The sequence below is a fragment of the Sturnus vulgaris genome, chromosome 11 (genome assembly GCF_052056855.1).
Source record: "Sturnus vulgaris isolate bStuVul1 chromosome 11, bStuVul1.hap1, whole genome shotgun sequence".
NCBI classification, from domain to species: Eukaryota; Metazoa; Chordata; class Aves; order Passeriformes; family Sturnidae; genus Sturnus; species Sturnus vulgaris.
Window position 1 is genome coordinate 15951954 of NC_142253.1, and position 26252 is coordinate 15978205.

The 26252-nt window shown below is 45.4% G+C and overlaps 1 protein-coding gene across 2 annotated transcripts in view; it reads right to left on the bottom strand.

The window, feature by feature from the left end:
* CACNA2D2 (calcium voltage-gated channel auxiliary subunit alpha2delta 2) overlaps positions 1-23936 on the bottom strand; it is a 210957-nt gene extending 187021 nt beyond the window's left edge. For both annotated transcript variants that reach the window (XM_014869689.2, XM_088171602.1), the window contains exons 1-2: positions 23812-23936; positions 2082-2163 (exon numbers count right to left, since the gene is read on the bottom strand). In XM_014869689.2, coding sequence (XP_014725175.2) covers positions 2082-2163; positions 23812-23936 — 207 coding nt within the window. The remainder of the gene's footprint in view (positions 1-2081; positions 2164-23811) is intronic.
* Between the last annotated feature and the right edge of the window lie 2316 nt (positions 23937-26252).

A 26252-nucleotide genomic window follows, 5' to 3' on the forward strand; every position in this document is an offset into this window, starting at 1 on the left:
GTGTGGTTGCAACAGAATGTGGATTTTTTTTTTAAATTTAATTTTTAAAATCCGTATCTCCAAGTAGGTTACAGTGCCACTTCATGACATTAGACAGCTTCCATACACTGTAACCCTGATGAACCTGTGTGCAACTGGTGGGTAAGGACTCCCTGCAGGTACAGCTCTGAGTTCTTCAGGGTGAAGCACTCCATGCCATTTTCCATCAGTGAAGCTGTGCTAGTGTGCACTCACAAGCAATGTGGTTCTTAAGTATCATCCACTTGATATTGCATCTACGAATCAAACCTGAACTCCACATCCCAAGTTCTCCCCTAGAGATCAGCAGACAGCCTCCACCAGCCCTTTCTGGTGTTCAAACAGCTGCACAGTGGAATTTTCAGTAGCTCATCTCTTGGCTTCAGCTGGTTTATACATTTACTAGATACAATAATTAGCTTCCTCCCTTTACAAGAAGATTCCAGAACAGATTTCAAAAAAACCCTTCAATCCCTCTGTAGTCAGTTTATCCAGTATTAATCCATTGAAGTACTGCATTATGTCTACCAGAAGAATTAAACAGGAAAAGTGGGAAGCTCTCTTACCTGTAATTGACTGACTGGCCAATAGGAGTCAAGTGCTGGCAAATTGGAGGTGTAATTTCTCTTTAATTATGGCATTAAAAAAATTACATGATATGCCTATTTAACATGCAAAGGAGTAAAATCAAAGCTAATAAGAATAAATTGTAAGAGAGGACATGTACAAAAATGTAGTAGCAATCCTTTTGTTTTTTATGACTGTGCTCTGCTGAAGAGAATGCTGGCTGCTGCACCATTGTATTGCCTGGAAAACATCCCCAGCTCTAAGACCCCGCCAACATGCAAAACTGCATTGCACAAATGCATGGCTACATTCAGAAATATCTGTTGAAACCCAAGTGGGTGTATATGCTTTTCATGCTGCACATGAAATTTATATCAATCCACTTGAAATGAATGCACACAAAGCCCAGATATACCATTCAAGAGCTCAATATGAACACAAATGGATGGATGAACCATGAAGAGTTTTGCAAGCCTTCAGGTAAACTGATTTCAAAACGCATTTAAAAGAAAATAGTGTGACCTCTGTGTTTAGACAATGGGTTACAACCAAGAGTATAAAATTTCAGCAGTTCTGTTTAAGCCAATATAGCTACTAGTGCAAGACAGACAGTAGGAGTCCCATAAAGTATTGGCATCTGAGAAGAACATGTCACTGTCACCAGAAAACACAAATACACCCATGCTTTTTTTCTGGGGTAACATATTTATCACTCTAGAGAAGCCTATTTTCTTTAGATTAACACCATAACTGTTATTCCAAATTGCTCAATTTCAAATCAGCTAGTCAGCACAAGAGTGTGGGCAAAGGGAAACAGAGTTTTACAGGGAACGGAAACAGGGAAGGTTTCAAAGGCTGTTTGCTCCCAAACCTAATAAACCCCAATGAAGCTGTTCTGTAACTGCCCTAACCCAACCCAGAGCACTGCTGCCAGGAGAAGAGCAGGTCTGGCTTCTGCAGCCTCTGCATCCTGGTGCTAACTCAGGGAGCAGGAGGCAGATGCAGCATCATAACTGAGTTTTGTTTTCTGGCACTTGGAAACAGTAGCCAAACAACAATTACTTTTACCTGCAATGTATATTTAAAAGCCAGGAACTTCCAATGACTAGCAAAATTATCCTTTCAACATTTCCTGCTTTGTCAACACAAGTTTAAATTTAAAATACAAATTAAACTCCCTTCAGTCCCTGGAGGAAAGGTTAGTTGATTTTAATATTTTTTAGTGTGTCATATAGGAAAAACCCGAGAGGTACGTGCTCAGATAGCAGTGACATGAAGCCCCAGAGACAGACAGATACAAACCACACTCACTCCCACACACTTGATAAATGCATCTGAATGCCCAGGAACCAGAAGCACAGCCAGCCATGACCCTGCACATGGAGTGAGCTGAGAGGGTGACTGACTGAGCACAAGTGTTCACACAGGTGATTTCTGCAGATGAGAACTTTCATTGCCATAAGAAAGGCAGCACAGGTAAAAGAAAGACAGCTTACCTTTCTGAGCTGCTGGACTCCACCAAATATCCTCATCACTCCATCAATCTCCTGCTCCAGCCTCCTGGCCCAGTACTGCATACTGCAAGAGACGGAGAGAAAGAGAGAAAGAGAAAGGGAGAGAGAGAGAAAGAGTCAGAGCCCTGACACCGAGCAGATAAGCAAGGGACTGAAGGGAGAGGGAGGAAATCAGTGCCTCAGCTAAGTTCACTGCTCTCTCTGCAGCACCCAGTGCAGGGCAGAGTACCAGGAACACACCACTTTGAGAATTACAGCTGGGCCAGGTTATAAACTTCAAGACTTCAAAATTTATGCACAAGGCACCACAGAGAGAAGAGGGAAGAAAAAGGTACAACAAAAACCGCAAAGCTTGAGGCTTTATTTTCTCCTTATATAAACATTTGCAGTAGCTAATTATTTAAGCCCAGAGTGATTAACAAGGTCGAAGTGCTGTGGAGTACAGAAAACAGCTTATTGCTTTCGCAGGGCTCTGTGGCAGAGAGCAAACCCCGAGCCATGGCAGGGCCAAAGGTGTCTTGTCCTGCTGTAGCAATGGATTAGCACTGCAGCACCACGGGAGGGACGTGGGCACGGGCAGGACTCAGGCACACAGCAGCCATGGCCCGAGGGCTCAGCTGCCTTGCACCTTCAGCAGAGCCCAGCCTGTGCCAGGCCCGCTGTGGGCAGAGCTGCTCCCGGGGCAGGGGAAGGGCCAGGAGCTGCCACTGGCACGTCCTTCATCCTGAACCCTGGGTACACACCGGGAGCTGCTGCCAGGCCTTCCAACAGCACAGCACTCATCCTACACTCAGCCACACGGATTTCTGCTTGCAGCAATAACACCAAGTGAAAAACAACAACGAATAAACCCTCTTCTAAATCCACAGAACTTGATAATTCTCCTCCTTTTAATGAGATTTCCCGGCTTCAGCCGCTGCCCAGGCAAATGTCAAATCTCCTGTCTGACCTGGAAAAGCAACACTCGATTGTCTCTGCACCGCTTGGCACTGCCTTCAGTGCTTTTTTCACAGCAACATTTCTCTCTCAATGTATGCCACAGAGAGGAGGGAAGGAGCAGAAGGAGTAGAAGGTAAGGCCAGGAGTAGGAAGGAGCAAACCAGCCCACACACACTTCCCCACTACCCCCAAACCATGGAGGGGCTCTCCCAGACATCAAGCAGCAAAGAAACACAACTATTTTTCAGCTGGGCACTGGAGGACTCCGAATTACACAGCACAGCCCAAAGGTCGGGCAGAATTTTCAAAGCAGATAGATGCCCTGAGCTGAGGGGCAGAGCAGAGCTGAAGCATCAACTTTGATGGGTGAGGGACCAGCAGGACAGAGGGAAGGGCTGGCAGACAGATGTGTGCTACTCAGGCAAAATTCATGCCAGTAAATAACATACAAGGCTGTGGAGGAAAACAAGACTTGATTGTTTATGCCAAGCCCTCTCAATTTTCCAATATAATTTGTGCTATTTCCCATCTTCCCGTAGAGGCAATGCTTCCTCTTATCCCCTGGAAGCGTGGCTGGGGAGGGGAAATGTAGGAAATGAGATAAGTGAAGATGTGAGCAAACCCCCTATTCTGCCAGAGGAGGGAGAGCAAAGCCTTCAGTGGGGCTGCCAGTGTGAAGGTATCAGGTCACAGACAGAGCTGAAGGGTGTTGGGTTTGGGGGTTTTTGTCTCTTTTCCAGTCAAGCATTTTATCAAATTTTATCAGGTTATCCTGAGTACCAAAGCTACCCACAAATCTTCTGAAGCATTTTCACCAAAATATATCTATTTTTACATAAGGCATTAATTTTTAAAAAAGCCTTGAAAAACCGAAACTGAATTTATTTTTCCCCTTCTCCAGTTTGTCCAGTGAACTGAAAAAAATCAATTATATGCTCATACTCAGCCACAGGTCTGAGAAACCCCACTGAGCACTTATGGAGCTGACACTTTTCCTTAACTTCCAGCTCTGCACAAGATCCTCGATTTCAGTGACACCTGCCTGTGTCAGCTCTCACCAGGAACACCAACACCACCACAGCAAGGGAAAATTACCTCCCATCTTGAGCTGTATCCATCAACATTAACAACTGCTCATATCTGCTTAAATGTCACATATGGCCAAGCCTTCAGAAAGGATTAGTTAGAGAGGAAGACAGAGGCATCAATATTATTCTGTTGGCATATGAAAAAGAGACACTGAGCACTCAGTTGAGCTGGGATTTACAATTAATTTAAATTCAATCAGCAGATTCGTTAAAAATTTTTTTAAAACTTATTCCATCCCCTGACTCCACCCCAAGAAGTACTACTATTTTAGAGAAAAGCCACTGGGTTTTTCATTCATGAGAAAAGTTGCAATTCCCTTTAATTGTTCAGTCTTATGACACCTGACTCTCAATCTTACAGACCAGCAGCTTCCAAAAGAGTCCAGCTAAGCCTTGTGACATCAATATTAAAAGTAAATAAATACACGTATTATACTATCAAATAAAAAGGACAGCATTTTGGCATAGCTGACACTAGGTTTCTAAATTTAAAAAATGCAATAGCAGAAGCAGCTTGCTTTTTTTTTATGTAGTATGGCTATATAAGAGCTTTTGCCAGTGGTAGTAAAATTTCTTTTTTCCACCCAGCACAACCCTCATCTACATCAAAGCACTGGAAGAACTCATCTGACCCATTACTGCATCCCTTTACCCTGGTACTGTCCATGACAGAAGTCTGCAGAGTGGGCCACATCCCAAAATGTGGAGGTTTCATCTCAGTTGCCATATACTAGGCTGAGAGTTACCATTAAAAAAATCCCCATGAAACGAATGCACTTAAAATTTTATGTAGGATGACTGTAGCAAAGCTGCAGAGGGTAAAGAACTGCTAGGCCATGGTGAACAGGGAGATGTCTGTGTGCAGTGTCTCCTATGGAAGTGGTGAGCAATGAGACACCGAAGTCATTGCATTCCTGGGCCATTACTGCACGCCTCAGGTGCCTTACAGGGCTTGAGGAGCGATAACTCCTGCAAACACGCTGCCAGGAGTGCCCTGCTGCTCCTGGGAAATGTCACTTACAAATAAAGCATAAAGAATACAGCTGATGCACTGTTTGGGAAGCCACTGGCACGGCTGTGGTGGTGAGAAAGGCACCAGGCTCCTTTGTGAGCCATGTGCACAGTCCCCTCCTAGAACCAAGCACCACTTTGGTGTCTGCTGTTGTTAGAAAACATGGGCCAGGAGAAAATCTTGGAGCTCAAGAATTTGTGATGGCACTTAATAGCTCTGTGCCTGCAGGAACTGCATGGAAGGAGCCTGGCAGCCCCACAATTCCCTGGCCTCTCTTTGGCAGTGACATGCCCAGCACATCTCACTCATTCCTGTTCCTGAGGCATCTCCATAGGACTGTCCCAACCCAACAACTCTACAACTGTCATATACGCATTCAGAATATCCGGAAAAAATCTTTAGTATTGAAAAAATGGTTGTTTCCTTCATCTGTATATATTACAGCCTCCAGTGCAACATTTGCAAAGGAGGTAACTGATTTTTGAAAACACACCGTTTATCACCGCCTCTCCAAAGAAAATTACAAAAATGTTAATTGATTACATAATTTGCATATTTGATTTTTCTTAAAGATGATATAAAGTAGGCTTTAAAAAAGAGACAGATATTCAAAACTATCTACTGTGCCAAGCAGAACATCAGGAGGCCTGTTACTGCTGTTGCAGTTGGGGCCAAGAAACAAAGCATCCCACATATCCCACTCCTGCTCAGTGGGCACCTGTACCTTGCCACTGGTCACTGCAGCCCTTTTTTAGGATTAGGGCATGTTCCATGCTTCAGGTCACCCAAGCAGTTGCAGAGACTTCTGTGCACACCCATGTTGGCGTCTGAGGCTACACTACTGCTCTGGCTGTGCAGCTTCAGAAGAAAATGATAATTGCCTGGAAAGCCAGGAGACAGGCTGTGCTGGGCCCACATCCTCCCACACTTGTGCAACACATCAGATGGCAGCCTGAGTCCTGGTCTGTAGAGAAACTGGAGACACTCACAGAGAAGCCACGACTGCAAGCCATGCAGTGGCCAGCACCAGGGATGTGCCACAGCAGCTCAGCCCAAGGTCACTCTGTCCCTCGGTGGCTCTGGGTACATGGGACAGACCCCTCCCAGGCTGCAGTGACACCTCCTCATGGCTAACCTACGGGCAGGCAAGGCAGTTACACAAACTGCTAATGAATGTAAGCCTCATTGCAAGGCACCTCTCACAAAAGCACTGGGAAAAGAGAAGCAAGAGGAAAGAAAATTAGTTTTCTGCTTGAGGACATTTTTCCTTAAAAAAAGCCTTAGGAGAGTGCTTGTTTGGCTGTGAACAGAAGAGGTTGTTAGAAAAAAAATAAAACAGGAGATTTGATCCTTTCCTTTTACTGCCTTCCTGGTCCCAAAAATAAGAGAGAGTCACAGAAACAAAAAAGCACAAGAGGAGAAACTACTTGCTAAGTGGATCTACTGCCCCAAAGCTTATTGGGTTCTATACAGAGTGTGTTCTGAACAAGTGTCTACACTTCATGCAGTGTGTTCAGCCAAGAATGCTTCACCCTGATTCATACGCTTTGGTTCAGTGCCCAAATATTGCTATTTAATAAGGTTATTAATTACTGTGTTGTCTAATTTTTGCTGTGCAGGAACTTCTTATAATTGGCTTATTCCTTCAAGATGCTTAATCCTTTAACAATAATAGAGTGTGTCAGTGCACACGTGTGTGTGTGTGCAGGATATGCCCCCTCTGAGGTCTCTTACATACCTAGGCTGAAAAAACCCCACGTGAGCCAGTATTTACCCATCAAGGAAAAACAAGTTGCCCTTTTATTTTCCCCTGAAGATACAACTTAGAGACAACACCTGTTTCCTTCCAAATAACTTACTGACCGTGTTTCCAGACATTATCAAACCTCCCACATTGTCATTTTATGACTGTGTTTTAATTTAAAGTATGTGCCCAGGTGTTTATATAAAGGAAGAGTGGGAAAAATTGCCTGCTGGACTAGTCTTTTCTTGATATTTATCAAGACATTATTCACCTCTACCATCTGGTCTTCCCTGTAATAGGAAAGCATCTTTGACATTATTATAGGGGGGAAGGACAGGACAAATGAATATTAGAATTATATCCTAAGGAAAATCTTTTAAGAGACAGGAAAGGGATAGTCTGTCTATATTCATCTCTTTCACGACATTATTTTGTTGTTCTCAATTCAGACACTAACTTTCTGCCTCTGTTTCTGTGTCCTATCTTCTGCTTATCTTGTCATTTTTTTTGCAGCAGGGTATGTCTTAGAAAAAACTGCACCTAAAAAAAACCCCAAGTGCCAAACCCCCTACCAGATCCATCTTGATTCCAGTTTGACATCCCAACAAGTATTACAATATAATAAAAAGAGTAACTGTGGAGTTTTCTCAACCTGCAGGATAGATAAAGCTGAGTGTGGAGAAAATAAGACTGAGGGGAAAATTACATCCAAAAAATTGTGTTTCATTAGCAGCTCTCAAGCACAAATATTTCTGCAAGTACCTGTGAGAAAATCAACAGTAACCACCAACTTGTCACCAGTGACATTTAGGACAACAGGAAAATTGTTCCTTAAATATGATTTCTCTATCAAAAAACAGAAGCATTACCCATTCAAGGTCTAACTCCACCTGAGAACAGAACAGGCAGTACCTGTTCAGTCAGTCACAGATATGCAAGATGGCAGGGGTTTCAGGAACTCCTCTTCCACCATTACTTGCACTTAAACACCTGAATACCTGAACCCTCTGCATCAAGTGTTGTCAAATCTGTTCTTTAAATTCTCTGCTGAAGGTGAACCCAAGATCTCCACAGTACCTCTTCCCAGCTCAATTTTTCAGCACGTGGCAAAAAAATTCCCTTCTTATTCACCCTAAATTTCAATTCCCTCTTTCCACATATTCCACCTACAGCTGACACTGAAAAAATCTTACAACAAGCTCCTAAGAACTGGAAGATCATTATTCTGTTGCATCCTTCTGAGTAGTAAAATAAATAGAAAGGCAAACTCAGATTTCCACAGCTTTCTCTACTTTGCACTGTTTTCTAAATATTTCTTTCTTTTTGTTGCCCTGCTCTGGATTCCCTACAGTTTGCCTGTATCTCCAAAGGCTCATGCCAAAAAGTGAGGTCAGGTTCTCCAACAGAAGCCAAACTCAGTGCTGTATGAGGAAGATCATCTCCCCAGTCTTGTCCAAGAACCTACTGAACACTGCAGAATAAATGTGCCCTTCTGCTCTGACAGTACTTAGTTGACTCAAAGTGATCCACAATAACTCTCAGGATCTTTTTTGCCATGCTGCTACCCAGACGGATGTTCTTTATTCTGTGTTTGTACATTTCATTTCTCCCTCGTAAGTGCAGTACTTTGCATTTGTTTTCACTGAATTTCATTTTGCTGATATCCAGCTCGCCGTTCAATTTTTTTTAGATCATTTTGAATTCTGGTAATACCTTTCAAAGTACATCCAACCCCTTCTAGCTCAGTGTAGCCTGCAAATTTTATAAGCATATTTCCCATTCCATTGCTTAAGTTATTAATGAAACTATTGAATAAAAGCAGGTCCAGGGCAGATCCCTGCAGGACCCCATTTGAAATGCCCTCCCAGTATGACAAAGAGCCACGATAACTATTCTTTGAGAGCTGCGTGTCCAATCAAAATATCTTGAATTTCAAACTTTACAAAAAGCTGATTTGGAGTATTTGATATGCAAAGGAGCTGGAGGCCAAAGGATAATGCAGTGAATAATTTAAAGCCTAGGAGTAGATTTGAGGAAAATCTGTCTGTTGGTGGATAATTTGCCCACAGACAGAGGAAGAAGCCACTGAATGTGTGAGCTGGTACATTTGCCCAGCAGTGCTGTGAAAGGCCCCACACAGTCACCGATTTCATCTGGCCAGACACATGCACAACCTCTCACTGATACAACAATGAAAAAACCAAATGACAAAGCAAGCACAGCAAGTATTTTTTGCAGGCCACAGGGCAGAGGATAGCCTTTTGCCAAAAGGCTCTTCCAGCCTTGAACCCAGTACCCAACTCCAGGACAGTAACAAACAAAATAAGCCAAAGGCAATGGTTATCAGCACTGGAGCTGATACCAGCAGTATCCTACCCAAAACAATTAGCTGTTTTTTTCAGAGCCTAAGCTAACATAATGCCTTAGCCTCCCTGCTTTTTTGAAAACTCTGCTCTGAGTTTACATCTGGGAACTCTGTTTCCATGGCACACCTGCTGATGTGCATCAGGAGCAAGAGAAGCCCATGGCTGCTTTGCACCGCAGGACTAGAACTGGGCTCCTTATCTCAAAGCTTGTCACAAATCTAGACTTGAAACACAATGAATTAATAAATAAGTGAATAGGTGTCAGTTTTATGGAGCACATTACTTGCATAAATTTCACCCAATGCAGCCACTTGTCATTTTCAGCACCTCTTGAGACCCCAATGGCTGATAACTCTTGCACGTCACTTTGCGACCCATTATACAGATGAAGTTTTATGATAAAACCTCCCTCCTCTCTGACTCCTGTTTTACAGATGCAATCTGAGTGGAGGCTGAAGAGATCCCATCCCCCACAGCAAAGATAAGGTTACTGAGGGTAGGTCTTAGTAAGGATTTTGCAAGCTGCATGAATTATTAAAGTCCTTTATGATATAATGACAGACATATCAGGTTATTTGTTTATTCTGTGTATAATTCATGACTCTCTTGGGAACTCGACAGAAGTAAGATAGCTTGTTGCATCTCCTTGTTCATTCCAGTAAATCCTCATCACCAGATGGAAGGCTGAACCACCCCTGAAGACAAAACAGCCACAACTTACAGGACCTATACTTGGGGTTGGAGATGGGAGAGCTTTTTACACAGCCTGGAGAAACAGTGAAGCTGTCATTTGAGTATGTCAGGCTGAATGGCTGAAAGATGGCAGTCTGGGTAGTGCTTCTGTATCATGCCACCAGAACACTGACCACTAAAGCAAACAACTTTATGGTTAGATGCTATGAGTTGCCCTGTGCTCCTCTATCAGTGCTGAGCAACATCCAACCATCCAAGCTGATGCAGGCTTTTGTAAAACTTCAGGATAGTTCACAACCACCACCTCCTGGCTACTCAAATAGTGTGATACTAGACAAAGCAAACAGTTCTCTTGTTTGGGTCATTTCCATAGAGTCTGGTCAAGATGTGGGGCAAAGCATGATAAAGAAGTGCCACATCTTGATGGCTGGAACTGAGTTTTGAATATATCTCTCATTTCCTAAACATGCTGCTCAAAGGGTGAGGGAGATGTAAAGCTGCAGCAGGAAAACAGGAGATAAAGGATTGACTGGAGCCCGTGGTAAGAGTTTCCCAAAGTGCTCTTGTTCACTCAAGACTCTCCACCCTGAGATGCTCCTACTGCCAGGAAGAGCCATGCTACTATGGAGAGTTGCAGCAAAACAAAGGTGGCCAAAGGGCAAACAGCAGAATGTAAACTCCTACCAGACACTTGACACTAGAGGACTGCTTTCAGCACCCACCCTGCCCATGGCAGATTTCACCTGATCACAAATAAACTCGGCACAAATGATCGATCTGACCACTTAAAGACAAGTCAGGAGTTTGGTGGAGGACTACTGACTAGCCAGAACTCTGCTGAATTTGTGTCAACAGCTTCCCTCCTTACCAAGGAAAGATGTCATTAAACTCTGCCACAAAGACCTCCTGCTACAAGAAGCTATTTAGGGGCATCCATTGTCATTGCTTCAGCCTCAAACCATGTCAGTTCCAAGTCTCCTGGGGCTTCTGGAGTAGCCTCTCTCAGCACCATATGTAACATTCTGCAGGGGTTTCTAGGCATCACTGTCACTTGATGTCTATCTAGTTAAACCCCCTGCCTTAAACAAGGCCTCTCCACACCATCCCCCTACCTGGAGAGTTCCTGGCTCCTAAGAGAGCATTGTAATCATTGTTATTATAAAGCACTTAGCGATGCTCGTTTATTGTATCTCTCACCAGCCAAACACCCAGAACCCTGTTATTTCAAATGCAGTTGCCTTCATTTGCAGAAGCTCTTCATTGTATTAGTCCCTTTCAGCGATAAAAGAAAAAGGGGGTGGGGGTGGAGAGCATTAAAAAAAAATATAGCAGTTTACTGCATTTTATGCCATTACCTCACTACTTTGTGATACACATCTAAAAACTAAAGACCTTTCCTGCTGAAAGGTGGCATCCAGACAAGCTCTGAAGCAGACAGAGTGGAAGCATGAAGCCCAGTTCAGTTTTGTCCCAGTACTGCTGCATCACCCAGAGCAGAACAGCAACAGGGACGAAGCTGCCAGCTTTCACAGGTCACCTCCTCTCTCCTTCTCCCTTTCCAACTGGGACAAAGACTGCTCCCTCCACAGGGAAAAATCATCTACATATCATTCTGAAAAGTGATACCAGTCTGTTCCTCTGAAAAGGATACAAATCTGTATAAGTGGAGGTGCCTGAACTGGACTGGGAATACTCAGAAGGTGCTACAGAATTTGCTGTACATGAAAAGGATGCTGATCTATCAGGCTCAGTTTTCCCATCTCTAGCCACAGCCAGCTTTTCTCACTGAAAATAATTCACCTCCTGTCCTGGAGGACCCCATGAAAGGAAGAACAACAGTAAACTGTCAAATCCTCCTAATATGTCCAACAAAAATATTTTCCATCTTTTTCAGGAGGAGAGAATGGAGCTACAAAGGTGATGCAGTAGTCTCAAGCCCAGACAGACTTTTGGGAGCAGAGTCAAAACTGCAACTCAAGCTCCTGATGCTAACCTTGATGTCTGCCCATGGAAGACAGCACTGGAACACAAAAGCAGGAAATTCACACACCTATGGATACCCCAAAGCAAGTTTGCTCCCAGCCCTCACACACAGTATGCTCACATGTAACTGGAATTGAGGATTACACAATCGTTCTCTTTTTGCTTTTCTACATAAGCATTGGCATTAAACTCAGAAACTCCTGACATCCCAACACCACATGAATAGAATACCTTGGATGCTTTCCTGTAAGAGAGAAAAATCCCAGTCTCTAATGTGGTCCTCTCAATGGAGCCCATGACATCACCAGCCCCTTTCTGTTCAGAATAATGACTTCTTCCACACGCTAAGACATTTGAAATTACCTGTGAAATGTATTTCCCTAGGCACAGGCTCAAGAAGCATGTAAATTACCCAGCTTAATGGCTTCCAGAATTTCTCTCCAAGACACACATAGAGAACAGGAAATGTTCAGATGATATCTCAGGTACTGTCCAAGGGGTTAAATGTCCAAGGGATGGTCAGAAGCTACTGCCCTACAGCTTGCCCAGTAACTGGTCCCACTGGTGAGCATTTGCCACAAGGAGGCAATAAGCACAAGATCCAATTCTAAATGAGTGCCTCATCAGCACAAAAATACAATTTTAAAGAGAACATTTCTTGGGAAAGGTGCCTAACTGTAATTTACATGGCACAAAGAGCCAACATAAGGCTTATGCAGCAGAAGGCACCCATTTAATTTGGAGAAGTCCAGTGCTGAGCACTCAGCAGCAAGGCCTCCTGCCCTCCGACTGCACAGAGAACAGCACTGCCCAAGCTTTGATGTTCAGGCATTTGCCAGAGAACAGTGTCCTTCAGAGAAGGTTTTCATCCACAAGGACAGACCTCCCAACACCAAAGAAAGGGACAGACACTTTCCCTGGAGTCCAAATCCTCCTGCTCCTGTTTTCTGTTCTTGCATCTGAATCTGACCTCTTATTAGTACACAGTAGAACAAACATTTATCCCACAACTAAGAGCATAGATTAATTTAAAGGAACAGAGGAGGATGAATTCTGTGATCTGGTTGCATTTCCTGCTCCACCACTGACTTACTGGAGTTTCTGAAATCTTAGTTCCAGCAGCAAAAGGAGCAACAGGAAAATGCAAGTGCTTTTATGAAGCACATGTACAAAACTACAACAAGGAGTGGAAGATGGAGAGCAGGACAAGATGCTCACACTGCAATGGGGAGGGGGTGGGAGGGGGGACAATCCCAAGGGCATCAGGAAAGAATTACCTGTCTCCCCAGGGAACAAGCCTGAGGCACACACACTCTGCTCCTGATGCTCGCCAAGAATGAAAGGTTGGTCACCTTTTAACACAGAGTGGACAGAAAGTAGGCCAGAAGGTCAACTGGGGATAAGAAAACACCTGGAAGATAGGCCTAGCAATTGAAAAATGGGCCACATTCCTCAGTGTAAACCTCCTCAGAGCAAAGGTGTAAGACAAGGTCTTTGCTGAGACACTTTTAAAGTGAGAACCTGCCCTCATTCTCGGTGACAACCATCTTGCTAACCCACATACTGCCAGAAGCTGTGGTATCACAGCAAGATTAACACAGAAGCAATTTTAACAAACAGCAATTTCCAAGCTAATTTCCTCACTCACAAGCGTACCACTGAGGGCTGAAGTCCGTCTGGACGTCTCACAGCTATCTGTGCTCAGGATTAACTATACATCACTGCCAGTAATGCAAGCACTCTGCTACTTAGAAACTATTAGAAGATAAATATTAAAACTCAATATCATAGCAAGAGAAAAAAAATGAGAAGGAATGTCATTGTAATAAATACTGTAACCAAGCCAAATGAGGAAGCAAGATTAGTTTCATGTGGAAAATTAGATACAAAAAATACAATATACTTGGAAGAGTCCTCACTTTGGTCATGGGATCTGGACTTTTGTGCAATGAACCTCACAAAATTCAGAGCAGTTCAACAAACTGCAATTGAGTACTGCAGGTTGGCAGTTGCAGGATGAAACAGGGCTCTGGCCACCAATTCCACCCAGCCCTGAAGCACCAGGCCTTGCACACCTGAATCCCTCATCTAACATAGATGGTAACATAGAGAAACTGCAGGTCCACACATTACTGAGGCCCCAACACAGGCCTCAGGTAATGCAGCTGGAGCATCTGAGCTGTAGCCCAAGCAGGTTCCATTTTACCACACTGCAATCATTCTGATATTCCTCCATAAGAAGGACAGGTACATTTACTACACCTTTCCTTTCTGCAGCTACTTGGTGTTCTCTGAAAGCAACTTCACATAGAGCCCTCGTGTTATCCAGTGAGAACAACAGGAATGGTACAAACACAGCAATAAGTAAATGTAACTAAGAATGAAAGTCAAGTATCATGCTAGCTACCATAAAAAAACACTGTATTTTTTTTTCCTGGCAACCTACTCTTCTACCAGCCAGCTGTGACTCCAGAGAACAGGATGGGGTCTGGCAGCCATTCCCCAATGGAAAGGTGACTGGCCATGCACTCAGCTGCCCGAGTCCCCAAATAAGTGACATTTATTAAGAGGCCCTTATGAAATAAAAAAGGCAAGGCTGCTTTCAGCACACATAATCACATTCATAAACTGCACAAACCAGCAGTGCTTTCAGCACAAGGATTCACTTGGAGTGGCGGCAAGAGCAGAAGGGCAGAAAAAGAAGATTCCCACACAGCAGTGCTGCCCCAGGCAGTGCTCCATGCAGAGCAGCAGCCCTGGGATGCATCCTCACCTCTGGCTTGGTAACACTGCCTGCTCGAGGAAACAAAACCCCAGTGAGGCTGGCACGACCACCGGGCTGCAAGAGGAGAAAAGGTAAGAGCAAGCTCAGCAGTGACAGTGCTGAAGTGAGACCTCATGCCAAAACGTGGCTGTCAGAGCTCTTTCATACCCAGCTGCTCTGTCCTCATGTCTGGGCAGGGAACACAGGGAAGCAGGGGGAAAGTGAGGGTGTAAATTCACCTGTGGATGGAGCTACTTCGCATGAAAAAGAGCCCCAAGCACCTAGCAAACAGCTGAGGTGAGACAGAGCTGGTTAGATTTTTCTCTCCAGTAAAGACTAGATCAAAACAAATAAACATAGCAAGGAGCAAGTGACACAGAAGGGTTCAATTTAGCCTTAAGATGATGGGTAGAAAGGTGGTATTGATGTCAGAAATGCCAGCACAACATTTTTGCTGCTGGGTCAAACAGGCAGGCAGGTGCTAAATGGGGTTACTTAGAAACTGAGACCAAAGCATCAGCACACAGTAGATGTGTTAGCTGCATTTCTTTTCTCCACCTCACCATAAAAATCCCACCAGAAGCAACTACAAGCACTACCATATTTAAAAGACAAAGGCCTGAAAGTTATCCTGGGCATAATCCTACAAGCATCATTACATCAGAGATGAATTTGTCCCAGCATCTTGAAAATTTTCTTGACAATTCTCGGCTTTTAAACCTATATAGCAGCACACAAGACTTGACAATGGCAATTTTTTCTGCATTGTAACAAGCCTAACATCAGGAATGGCTCAACCAGAAATCCCACAGCACACAGCCAAGGAGAGGCATGAGAGCATCCCTATGCACACAGAGGGTCCCTTTTGGTCTATCGTCTTCCAAGTGCTGTTATTCTGTAGGAGGCAAAATAATGTCATCAGTTTGGTCACTGATCAACAATTATTAAGGCTTTCCAGCCAACAAAAACAGAAAAAATAAAAAATAAGAGCTGCATGAAGAGAAAAATATTGATTTTTTTTCGTACTCATGTAATCTACCCTCCTTTCCAGAGCAGGCAGGGGAGGAGGGGAAAGCAGAGGAGTGCCCATGAAGCTTTGACGCATGCCTAGCTCACTGTCCTGAAACCCTTTTCAGCTTGCAGGCCTTGAATAATTAAATGCTTTTTCCTCCACCCTTTTCTTCCCCTGGTGTGCATAGCAAGCACACTGCTGCAGAAAGTTAACTTTTACCCAGGCAAGGGGCATCCCTCTCTGAGGTATGGGAAGCACATGAACCCACACAATACTTCCCACACACGCTGATCCCAAGAATGTGACACTATAGTGAACACTTAGCAGAGACCTCTAATTTACAAGACTACCTCAGACATGAGGAAATGGCACTTTGGCTCCTTCTGGGTCTGCTGAGTTCGTTATGGAGCAATAAAAAGACGTTCAACCACTCACAGCCCACAGTCTGACTCAATCTGCAACACCTGATAAAGTTGAACATTAGGTGCTTTGCTTGGCTTAAGTCTGTCTCTATTTTGGTGTTCATGTTATAGCTGCCAAAAATCTGCCTGTAAAACCCACTATACATTGGAAATGCAAACAAAGCTCTGCATTCATCACCCTCCCTGTTTCATACTGTACAGAAAGTGTTTATTAGCCACAATAGAGAGATATTACATGAAAATTAATAGATGTGAGAATTCAAATATTCCAAGAGTATCTCTGGTTCAATAGAAATTACATCACTGAGAGCTTTATATATTTCTGAAGGGTAAGTAGCTTATACCAGGTTAGCTCTGAAAATTATTTAGATATATGCCCTTTGTTTTGCTTTCCTGTTTGGAGAATAAATGTGAACTCAGACTTTACATATGGGATTCTTCTGGACTGCAGAATATTAAGTGCCCACTGGAGAATAAACAGAGCCTGACAGCAAACTGGCAGCTTGTGACAAAAGTTTCAGGACCCAGCTCTATTAAGAGTTGAGAGGCATTGGTATTTATAAGGGGAATCATATCCTCATTTGTCACTTCAGTGCAGATGGATACAATACTTTTCCGATTCTTTCTGCCAACTCGACCGTTTAAGGGTTAACTTTGTGCTTGCAAGAGCAAGAGGCTGGGAAGCCCAAAGACAAAAGGCACGGGGCTGGCTCTGTTTACCAACAAATCGGGTGCACGGTGGCAGCCACACCGTGAAGCTGTGCTGTGTCTCTGCAGCACTAACTTTTAGCACTGACATGGAGTTGCAGCGGGGATTGAAGCAAGCCCACACACTGCTGCCAGGACTCCGACTCTTACTGCCCCTGCTCTCCGTGTTAGACAACGCTGACTGAATGCTCCTGTGGACACACATGTTCAGGTTCTCCTGAGCAAACCTGCCTGGTCAACAGCCACGTGTTCTGCACGCTTCCAAGCCTCTCAGTATGCTGAATGCCACACTGAAGAGCCTGGCCAGCTCTGTCTTGAGCCTTCTTTTGCTAGAACTTGGATAAGAAAACCTCAATAAAATGAGTATGTACTTTAACCATACTACCCCTGCAAAGAGCGTTTCTACAGATGGGAAGCAGCCAGTATATTGGTCATGAGATTTTCACCATGCTCTGTCCTTGTGTCTGTACTCCCATCCTTTCCCCACCCTGAAACATAGGCTGCTTTCTAACACTACACGGATTTTTGCTCCAATGCACAGCATGATCTAACTAATTCGCACTTCATTGCTCTGCACACCTCATAATTTGCACATGAAAACAGCAGTCTCTCTCTATCCCTCCACTTGGTGCCTATTTCTTCCTCCTCCTCCTCCATCCCCCACCTCCTGTACCTCCTCAGAACAACTCCACTACGGAAGCTGCAGCGAAGAGGCTCACATTACCAGGACTCCATTGCTTTTACAAAATTTACTAGTGTGCTGTGAAACCTCATAAATAATTCAACATAGACAACCTTTGTCAGGTAAATGAACGTGCCTTTTGTAATGCATCACTCCGGGTTTTCTTATCACAGTGATACTCACTGTAGGCACAACCCATATTGATTCAGGAATTCCGCAAGTGTCACTGTGGGAAATGGTAGAACAGTTTTCACACCAGCAGAAGCCAAGGATACCTAAAGTCTACCCAGGGCTTCAAGGGACTCAGAACAGAAACCCACTGCTGCAGCCGTAGCTCCAGCCTAGTGCATGGAAAGCACAGCTCCATCCCCAATCTTCAAGGACAATGAAAGAAGGAACAAGGTCGAGGGAGGCAAGAAACATTCTTATTATAGAATTCCTTTTCATTGCAAGAACTTCAGGGATTTTGACGTACACCAGAGCTAAAAATCATGTTGCATCCTGTATTTATTGCGTTTAACTCTACGCACAATCAGTGGTGTCGCTACACAAAGAGATAGGCAAACTCAACTGCTGTTTTGACAACTGTGCCCAAGGCTTTTACCATCGTTATTGACCGAGATGATTTATATGGCTTTTAGCACCCAATCTGATTGCTGTCAGCAATTATCTCCTCTGGAGTTCTCAGTCCCAACTAGACGTGTGGGAGGAGAATTGATCCTGGTTCCCCTGAAAGGCAGTCTCACGTAGCCTTGGGAGAAGCTGTGCTGTACAAGAGCTCCTGCACCGTCCCTCACCAGATTGAGAAGCAGCTTCGGAGGAGGTGGCACGGTAGCCTAATCACAAGCAAGAATAACGACCTGGTGATGAGTTAATTAATAGATACAGAAACCAGAGACCGTGCACCCTTTGTCTGGCCTGACTGGCCAGATCCTCGTGTCTCTGGCCCTGCAGCCCTTTCACCTGTCACAAGCTCATTTAGTAAAATATCGCCATCACTCATGCATCAGTCAATGCGAGAAAGACTTTGCTTTACAGAGGAAGAATGACTCCTCCGGTCTGCATAAACACCTTTTATTTCTCATTGCACTTACAACCTAAAGATAATGGCTGAGACAGAATGAGAAGGGTTGTAGGAAAACCGTCAAAGTAATGAAGAAAATCTACATGCATTCTGCAAAAGATCAAATAATGCAACCCAAAGAAAACCATGCCAATAGCTTGTTGACAGAAACTGACTTTCTAGTAACAACAATTTGTACAACCACATTCCCTATGCAACCCAGCAATAATAAACTCGAGGATGAAGGCCAGATTACAGGAACTGCTCTAAAACAACAAACTACTACCAACACCCCAGAGAGGAAAAATAATTTTGCTAACAAAACACAATTTGCTTTCAAGAGGCTCCTAGAAAAGTAAATATCGAAGCGTTCAGATACCGTCCTTTCTTACTGAATGTTTTACTCAAGTATGTTGCTTGGTAATGACTTTTGCTTTTATTTCATCTCAATTGAGTATTTCATTGGCTGAAAAAGGCATTGTGTGACTCGTACAGCGTGTGCACGTGTTCCATGTGGCAGCGTGCAGATGGCCCAGCACGAAAGCCCTCGAGAGCCGTTCGGATGGCTTTTGAAGCCAAACACCAGGAAGCTCATTCAAGGATAAACGTTCAAGTTTCCATTCAGACCCTCATAATCACCTTCAGCTTTTCAGGGGCTGTTGCACACACACATACACACAATGCTTCTTTACAACAAAGCTGTGGAACTCTGCCTGTAAAACACCAAGCAGGAGACCTTTTCTACCCTCAGGTCTATGTGCAGGAGCCTTATCGACTTCAGTGGGAACCCACACGCTTTCTCAAGAGAATTTCAATTAACAATTTCTAAATGTATACAGTTGAAAAACTCAAACTCCTGAAATCACAATCTTGAAAGGGATGAGTGCAGGCGGGTTACAGTGTTGAGGTGTCGCAGCAATGCTCTGCTCTTTCCCTACGTGAGAACTGAGCAGGAAGCACTCAGGAATGGTAACAGGGATGGAGAAATTTGTTTTTAAATCGCAAGGAATATTGCAAATGGCTTTTAAAAAACATTTGTTCCTCTTTGTGAGGCTCTTCTTTTAGCTTTCAAGTTCAGGGTGCTTCTACACATCTCAAAGTGGCTTCTGCCACCAACCAGTCTGCACAGGGCTGTTGCAGGGACACTGGGCGTTTGTGCCTCCACTGAGTACAAATGGTCACAGTGGCTGCTCAGCCCTCACAGGGATGGAGGGCCATTATCTGTCACTCACTCATGGTGGTACATTGCCTTCCCAGGGAGCTGTCTCTCTGCTTAGCAGAGCACAGCAGAAGACAAGCAGGGCCATCTCCCAACTTCTCTGCTCCTTTCCAGACGAGTTCCAATGCCAAGCATCAAAACCATAATTGGAAGAGATTTTCTGACTGCACAGCAGGTGGTCAGTAGAACAAGAGAAGGAGCTTCCTCTACACGGCATTCTGCAAACCCTAAAGCATCCAGTCCTAATAGAGTTATTTATTTCAAGCCCTGTTAGCCCAGATGTGCTATCACTACCAGCATCATTAACCTCATTTGGGGTGAAATGACAAGTACAAATCAAAATCTGCTACAAAGAAGCAACTAATTTGGAAGAGGCAGTCTCACACCCGTTCCAGTGGCGATGGGAAGCTATTAAGCCTTACTGCTCTGTGCAGGAGTCTTCACTGCTAACTATCTGACAGAAACAGGGGTAACACCTCCAGCTTGCTGCCCAAAACAACTGTCTACATCTGACAATGCTAAACCTGTTGGAAAAGCAGGACTGGGCCTTGGACCCCATGCTGGCACTTTCCCTGCAGCCATCCCTTTCTCCTCTGCTGCCTGGTCAGAGATGCCCTACAGAGCAGCGATGGCAGCAAGCAGACACGCAGCAATTCTGCACACACCTGCTTCGTCACACGAAGTAAATGGCTCACCACCCTTTAGCAGATGGCAATTTTCTTTCAAGTCCAAGTGACAAAAAGCCTTGCTGTAAAGTGAGGAGGGGGCTTGTTCTGCTCCCCAGTGGCAGCGCTGGCAGCCACATTCCCCAGCATTCACGTGCACGATCTCCACTAATGTGAGGCACTGGATATCCAGGTATAGGACTCCCCTGACTTTCAATTATCTCATACCAAACCACTCAGAAATTCAAGCAGAGGTTGTTAACATGCTGCCACAGGAATCCTTCTGTGTACTATTTAAAAGAAAAATTAACTGCAACCAACAGCCTTCCTTTCCACAGCCATTAATCCCGTTGCCCACATAGATGCACATTCTTGTACGTGACGATTCCTAAAAGGAGCCTTGTCAGTCAGTGGCCACCGCCTAACAGGCCCTCCCCAATGGGTTTGTTCCAATCTGGGATTTTGCTTTTTAAATCTCAATGAGAAATTCCCCTTTGGACAACTGGCTGAGCCGAGCTTTCCTTAGCTCAGCATAAGATGATTAAAACCATGCTACCCGGGAGGAGAGAGATAATGTAGAACACCAGCGATTTATCAGGGACAGAACCAAGAATCAAAACACTGACAATAATTAATACAATTGTAAACAAAAATTAAAACCAAAATTGCTCTTTATTTTCTTCCTTCCCCCCCTTAGGCAAAATATCCTAATTGTTCAGTCTGCTGCTTGCCAGAATGAAACAGTCCTGCGGCTGCTTAAAAAAGCAGCCTCGTTTTTTGAGAGTCCTGGAGTAAAAGATGACTTCGGTGATTTACAGAGAAAACCTCTCAAGACAAACATGTTTCTAATCAATGCTCTGAATCATTCACAAGGGTGCATTGACCAAAGTAGGAGAAAATTAACTGGTAATGGGAAGAATTCAGCAGCACATCTCATCAGCTCAATTCGGCTCCTGATACATCTGCCCAAAAAATTTAAGTTGTATCCAGCCTCTTTTAAAACAAGAAGGGTGCAAACAGGTAACTACTCGGGGGGAACAGCCAATTACAGGGGATCGTTCAAGCCTTGGTGCCAGCCACCACTGCACTCTACTCCCATTAAGTATTTCCTTCCCAAGAAACAAACAATCACAGCAGCCCTAGGGCAGAGCTCACCAGGCATTTCAGCACACAGGTTACAGCATTAACCTACTGCCCAGCAATTGTGCATCATCATCAGATATCCATTCGTGACTCCTCTCTTCTCTGCGTCCACAGAACAGGTCATGAGGGGAACCAAACAAAGAAGGGATCGGGCCAGGCTGAGGGTCTTGCGTCCCTTCTGTGTCTCTTCTCCAGCTGCAGCCACACGGCATTGATTCCCACCAGAGGCATACACACACATAATTAGTGGCCTTTTCAGGACCATTCCTCTGTATTTGCAAGAAATTATGGATCTTTGCCAATAGCTCCAGTTTTTCCTTATCGTGCTTCACTCAGTGCAGGATCAGGCCCACTCTGATAAAACCTCAGATAAGAGAGCACAGAGCTAACAAAATCTATTCTAGCAAACCTCTCCAAATTAATTGGAATAAAACTTCTTCGGTTAAAAAGTTGGCATGGTTTATTAGAATAACATAGATAATAGGGTGAGGGAACACAAGCACATTATTTGCAACTTATAAGCCTTTTTATGTCTCTCTCAGTAGAGGAACCTTCTAACAAAACTTTCTGCAGCTAGAAAGAAAACACAGCTTTGACTCACAAACTGGTACCCAAAAGAAATTTATTCTATAAATCGATACTGTGTTGTGAACTTAATAAGAGAATGCAACAACTTGCAATCCATGAAAAGCTGCTGAAATATCAAAAACATCCCACAACCTTTAGCTGTGCTTCATCACGTACAGAATCCCCTTTGCTTCTTTAGGCATTCTCACAGAAGCAGAGATCGTTCATGGGAGAGCAAAGCTGGATCAGGCCGTAAGGCTGTGGTTCTTGGACGAGAACTGGCATGTTCCCTTTCCTCTCCTCCCCCTGTAGGTAGACATTTCTCAGGATCTTATTCTGAAGAATTTCTGTATTTACGTGACAGCAAGAAAAGGGAACCCATCGGCTCCCACAGGTCAAATATATTTAAAAATATGAATACGTGCCCCAAAAGAATCCAGAAGGAATCTATCTGAATGGAAGGACTTTGGAATAAATAACCATGCCTTTGGTGAAGGCAGATATTAACACAGTAAGCCACAGCTCTCCCAAATAAACAACACTGTTTCTTCTGCCGATAAGCCTTCTTTTCAGAAGGCCTGACTACATGCTTGCAAAAATGTACTTTGAGATCAAAGACACTAATCTAAAAGGCGTTCAAAAATACTTCCTATGACATACATACATATATATGAAATGTATTTCTATTCTTAAGCAAATCACAAATGACAAGACAACTGTGACATAAAGCAGTGCACAACCACTGGGGCAGCAAGAAGTTAAAGGCAACACTGCTATTATTAACTCTATGTCATTGAAATCTTTCCCCCACCTTCAGAAATGCAGACTGTAAGGACACGGTGTCAGCCTTTACTTTGAATCGTCTGGATTTTTTTCAGTTTTGTGTCAACAAACCTCAGCAATTCATAACGGAGATGACAGCCTCTTAAAATACATCTCAGCAAGGTTTCTCATGGATGATGTGGAGAGGGACAGGTTTAAGGGTTAGCACGGTAGGCAAGAAAACCATTCCTGTTAGCAAATATTCCCAATCATTAACTTCGAAAGCAATTTCTTCTTCTTCAAAAAAATCTATTTATATCCTTCCTGCAGCGACTCTCCAGTCCCCCACCCCCTCACCCAAACGAGCTGCTTTCCGACTCTGTTTCTGCACATTATGGTCAATTTTAGTCGCTCCAGAGGGGGGGAGAGGAAGACCCGCCAGCTCGGATAGCCTGTGGAACTATCCAGCTATTATTAGTTTATGCTCAAACTCCGGTGGGCACGGCCGGTTGTGGGTACCATATTGTGTGCTTGAAACGAGGATGGGGGGGTTGGAAAATAAGTCCTTTTTGGTCTTTCCCCCCTCTCGCCACATTAAGGCTCCGACAGCCGCCCTGCGGACCGGCACCCGCCGGGGAAGTTTGCGCTTTCCAGCAACTTTGGGTCCGTTCCTCGCCCCGCCGCTCCGGCGGGGAGCGGGCGGAGACCCCCGCGCCCGCCCGCATCCAGCGCGGCGCCGGCCGCCGGCACCGGCAGCACCCGCCGCGGGCCCGCCGCCGCCGCCGCCGCTCCCCCGCAGGCCCCGGGGCGGCCCCGCGATGCGCCACCGCGCCGGGCCGAGCCGCGGGCGGGGGGTACCGGCCGGGGCGGCGGCACTTACGTGTGCTGCTGGGGGAAGCTGTAGCCGTGCGCGGCGGGGGCGGCGAGGAGCAGCAGCAGGGCCAGGTGGCCGCAGAGGGCCGGGGCGACGGGCGCCGCGCTGCCGGTCGGAGCCGCCATCGCCATGTTTCCATTAACGGCGCGGCGGGGAAGGGGCAGAGGCGGCCCCGCGGGGCGGCTCCCCCCGCCGCCACTCGTGCGACGAGCGCGGCAGTCCTCGGCAGGGGGGCAGCGCCGCGCCGGCTGCGGGCACCGACCGGCGGCCGCTCGCCCGCTGCCTCTCCGCGGCGGCCGGCACTGAGCGCCGGCCGAGCGCTACTTTCCCTCAAATAGGCGGCCCGGCCCGGCCCAGCCTCCTCCCCGCCCGCTCCCTCCCTCCCTCCGGCCCCCCGCACCGCCCCGGCCCCCGCCGCCCCGCCGCAGCGCATGCGCCCGGCTCCGCGCCCCCCCGCCGGTCCCGCCGCCCCCGGCTCCGCACCGGGCTGGGGCGCCCCGGCCGCGCCATCCCTCGCCCCGGCCGGGCTATGTGCACTCACCCCCGCCCCGTTAGCCCCCGCTCCGGGCACTGCCCCGCCGGCGGGTCCCCCCCTGCCCCGAGCAGCGCGGGACCGCGCGGCTCCTTCCCATCCTCCGCGCGCGTCTGTCACTGCCATTCCTGCCCGGCTATCGCGTTCCCCTTCTGGGCCACCTCACGGAGGCACGGCAGCGTATGGGAATTTCCAGTTATGTTTAATATTATAATAATAGCAGCTATGATTTTTTTTTTAAGCATACTATGACTTTGGGGAGCGTTCCTGAGCGTGACATGAGAGTAGACTACAAATTCAGAATCACGGAATGAATAACTGCAGCCCCCAAATTGGCAGGGTTTCTGAGCTAGACTTTTGAAGGCCTGGATTTTGAAACGCTGTCTTCTGGATAGCTGCAGCGCAATTTCATCTTCCCTAAACTGAAACCCAAGCTGTTCGACTTCACGGGAACTGACCACTGGCAAAGCAGGGACAGCTGGCAAAGGCAGAACCACTGTTCACATGCTCTCCTCCCCAGATAGCCTAAATCTGGACAATCAAGGGCCAGGCAATGTGTAAGTAGTACCACCTTGTCCTCTTTAACTCCAAAAAGGATGTCATGTTGGCAAGGTTGCCAGATCTGGCCAGATCTCTCGAGGAAGAGCCCCACAAATTAGGCATCAGCGCTTTAGAGATGCAAAGGCTTCCTGGTCCTGCCCACAGTAACAGTGCAGCAGTGGCAGGACAGGAGCTCCTGGCAGTTTGGATTCCAGCACAGAGGTTTAAAAGCCTTCCAGCTTGGGAAGGGGGAAGGATTTTGATAGGGAGAGGTTGCTTCTCTGAAACGCTCCATGCCTCCTTTTTAGGAGGGGTTTCTTCTGCTGATGGATGGAATTGCCCCCACAGTTTGTCTCTGCTGTGTAAAGGAAACATTTTGGAGTAACACAGATCCAGACTCAGACTCCTTGGTACCCCACGAGCACTGAGACTGCCATCTAAACTCATGTGGTCACATCCAGGCACACCATGAGTTTCAGAGAGGAGCAGTGATGGAACATTCAGGATTTCGTGCACTGACTCAAAAAGCTCAAGCTGCTTCACAGAAACAATTCTTTTTTCAAAGAGGTAGAAAAACACTATCATTTTCCCAACTCATGTTGGAACTCAGCAGTAAAACCCACTCCTGAACCAGAAAATAGGACTTGCAAAAACATCAGATCCTGACCTAATACGTTCAACATAGAAATGAATATGCCCAGTAATTTGATACTTCAATAAATTATTAAGAAATACTTCAGTATTCCCTCTCTAGCTTCTGTACCACGTGCAGACAAGAACTATGCTTTGCACACTCTTCAGGACATAGTCTGGTTTTGCATCCTGTATTTCAAGTGCACCTGACACACAGTTTAATCCAGGTTTGCATGGGCTGTTACAGTCAAAATCGCAGTTACTGACCTGTCATCCAGAAGTTTCCAATTTACAACCTCCAAGTGTGTTTCAGCAGTGCTAAGTGGATAATCTCTAGTGTATACATGGGAAACAGAGCGACAATAGGATAAACAGCTTGTCCTTTGCTGGCAGAGTCAGCAGCAGATAGTAAACACTCTGCATTGTGTAGAATTTGGCTTTCCAAACTCTTGAAAGACAAATTCTCTTCTCTGTTACATCTGTACTTTCTTTCCCAGAGGACCTGGGTTAGCATCTGTCTAACAGATACAATTTAACTCAAGATATGAGCCCACAGGGTCCAGATTTTTGGTTCCCATTCCAACAGGATAGGCAAGGTCCATGAGGCAACATTGCCATTGCCAGATATCCTTTATAATATGGGATTTTTCTGCATTATGCAATCTGATCCTCTGTTCTGTAAGAAAAGCTCAGGGGCACAACTGTATATTGCCACGGCTATCAAGTGCTTTTCCAAATGCCT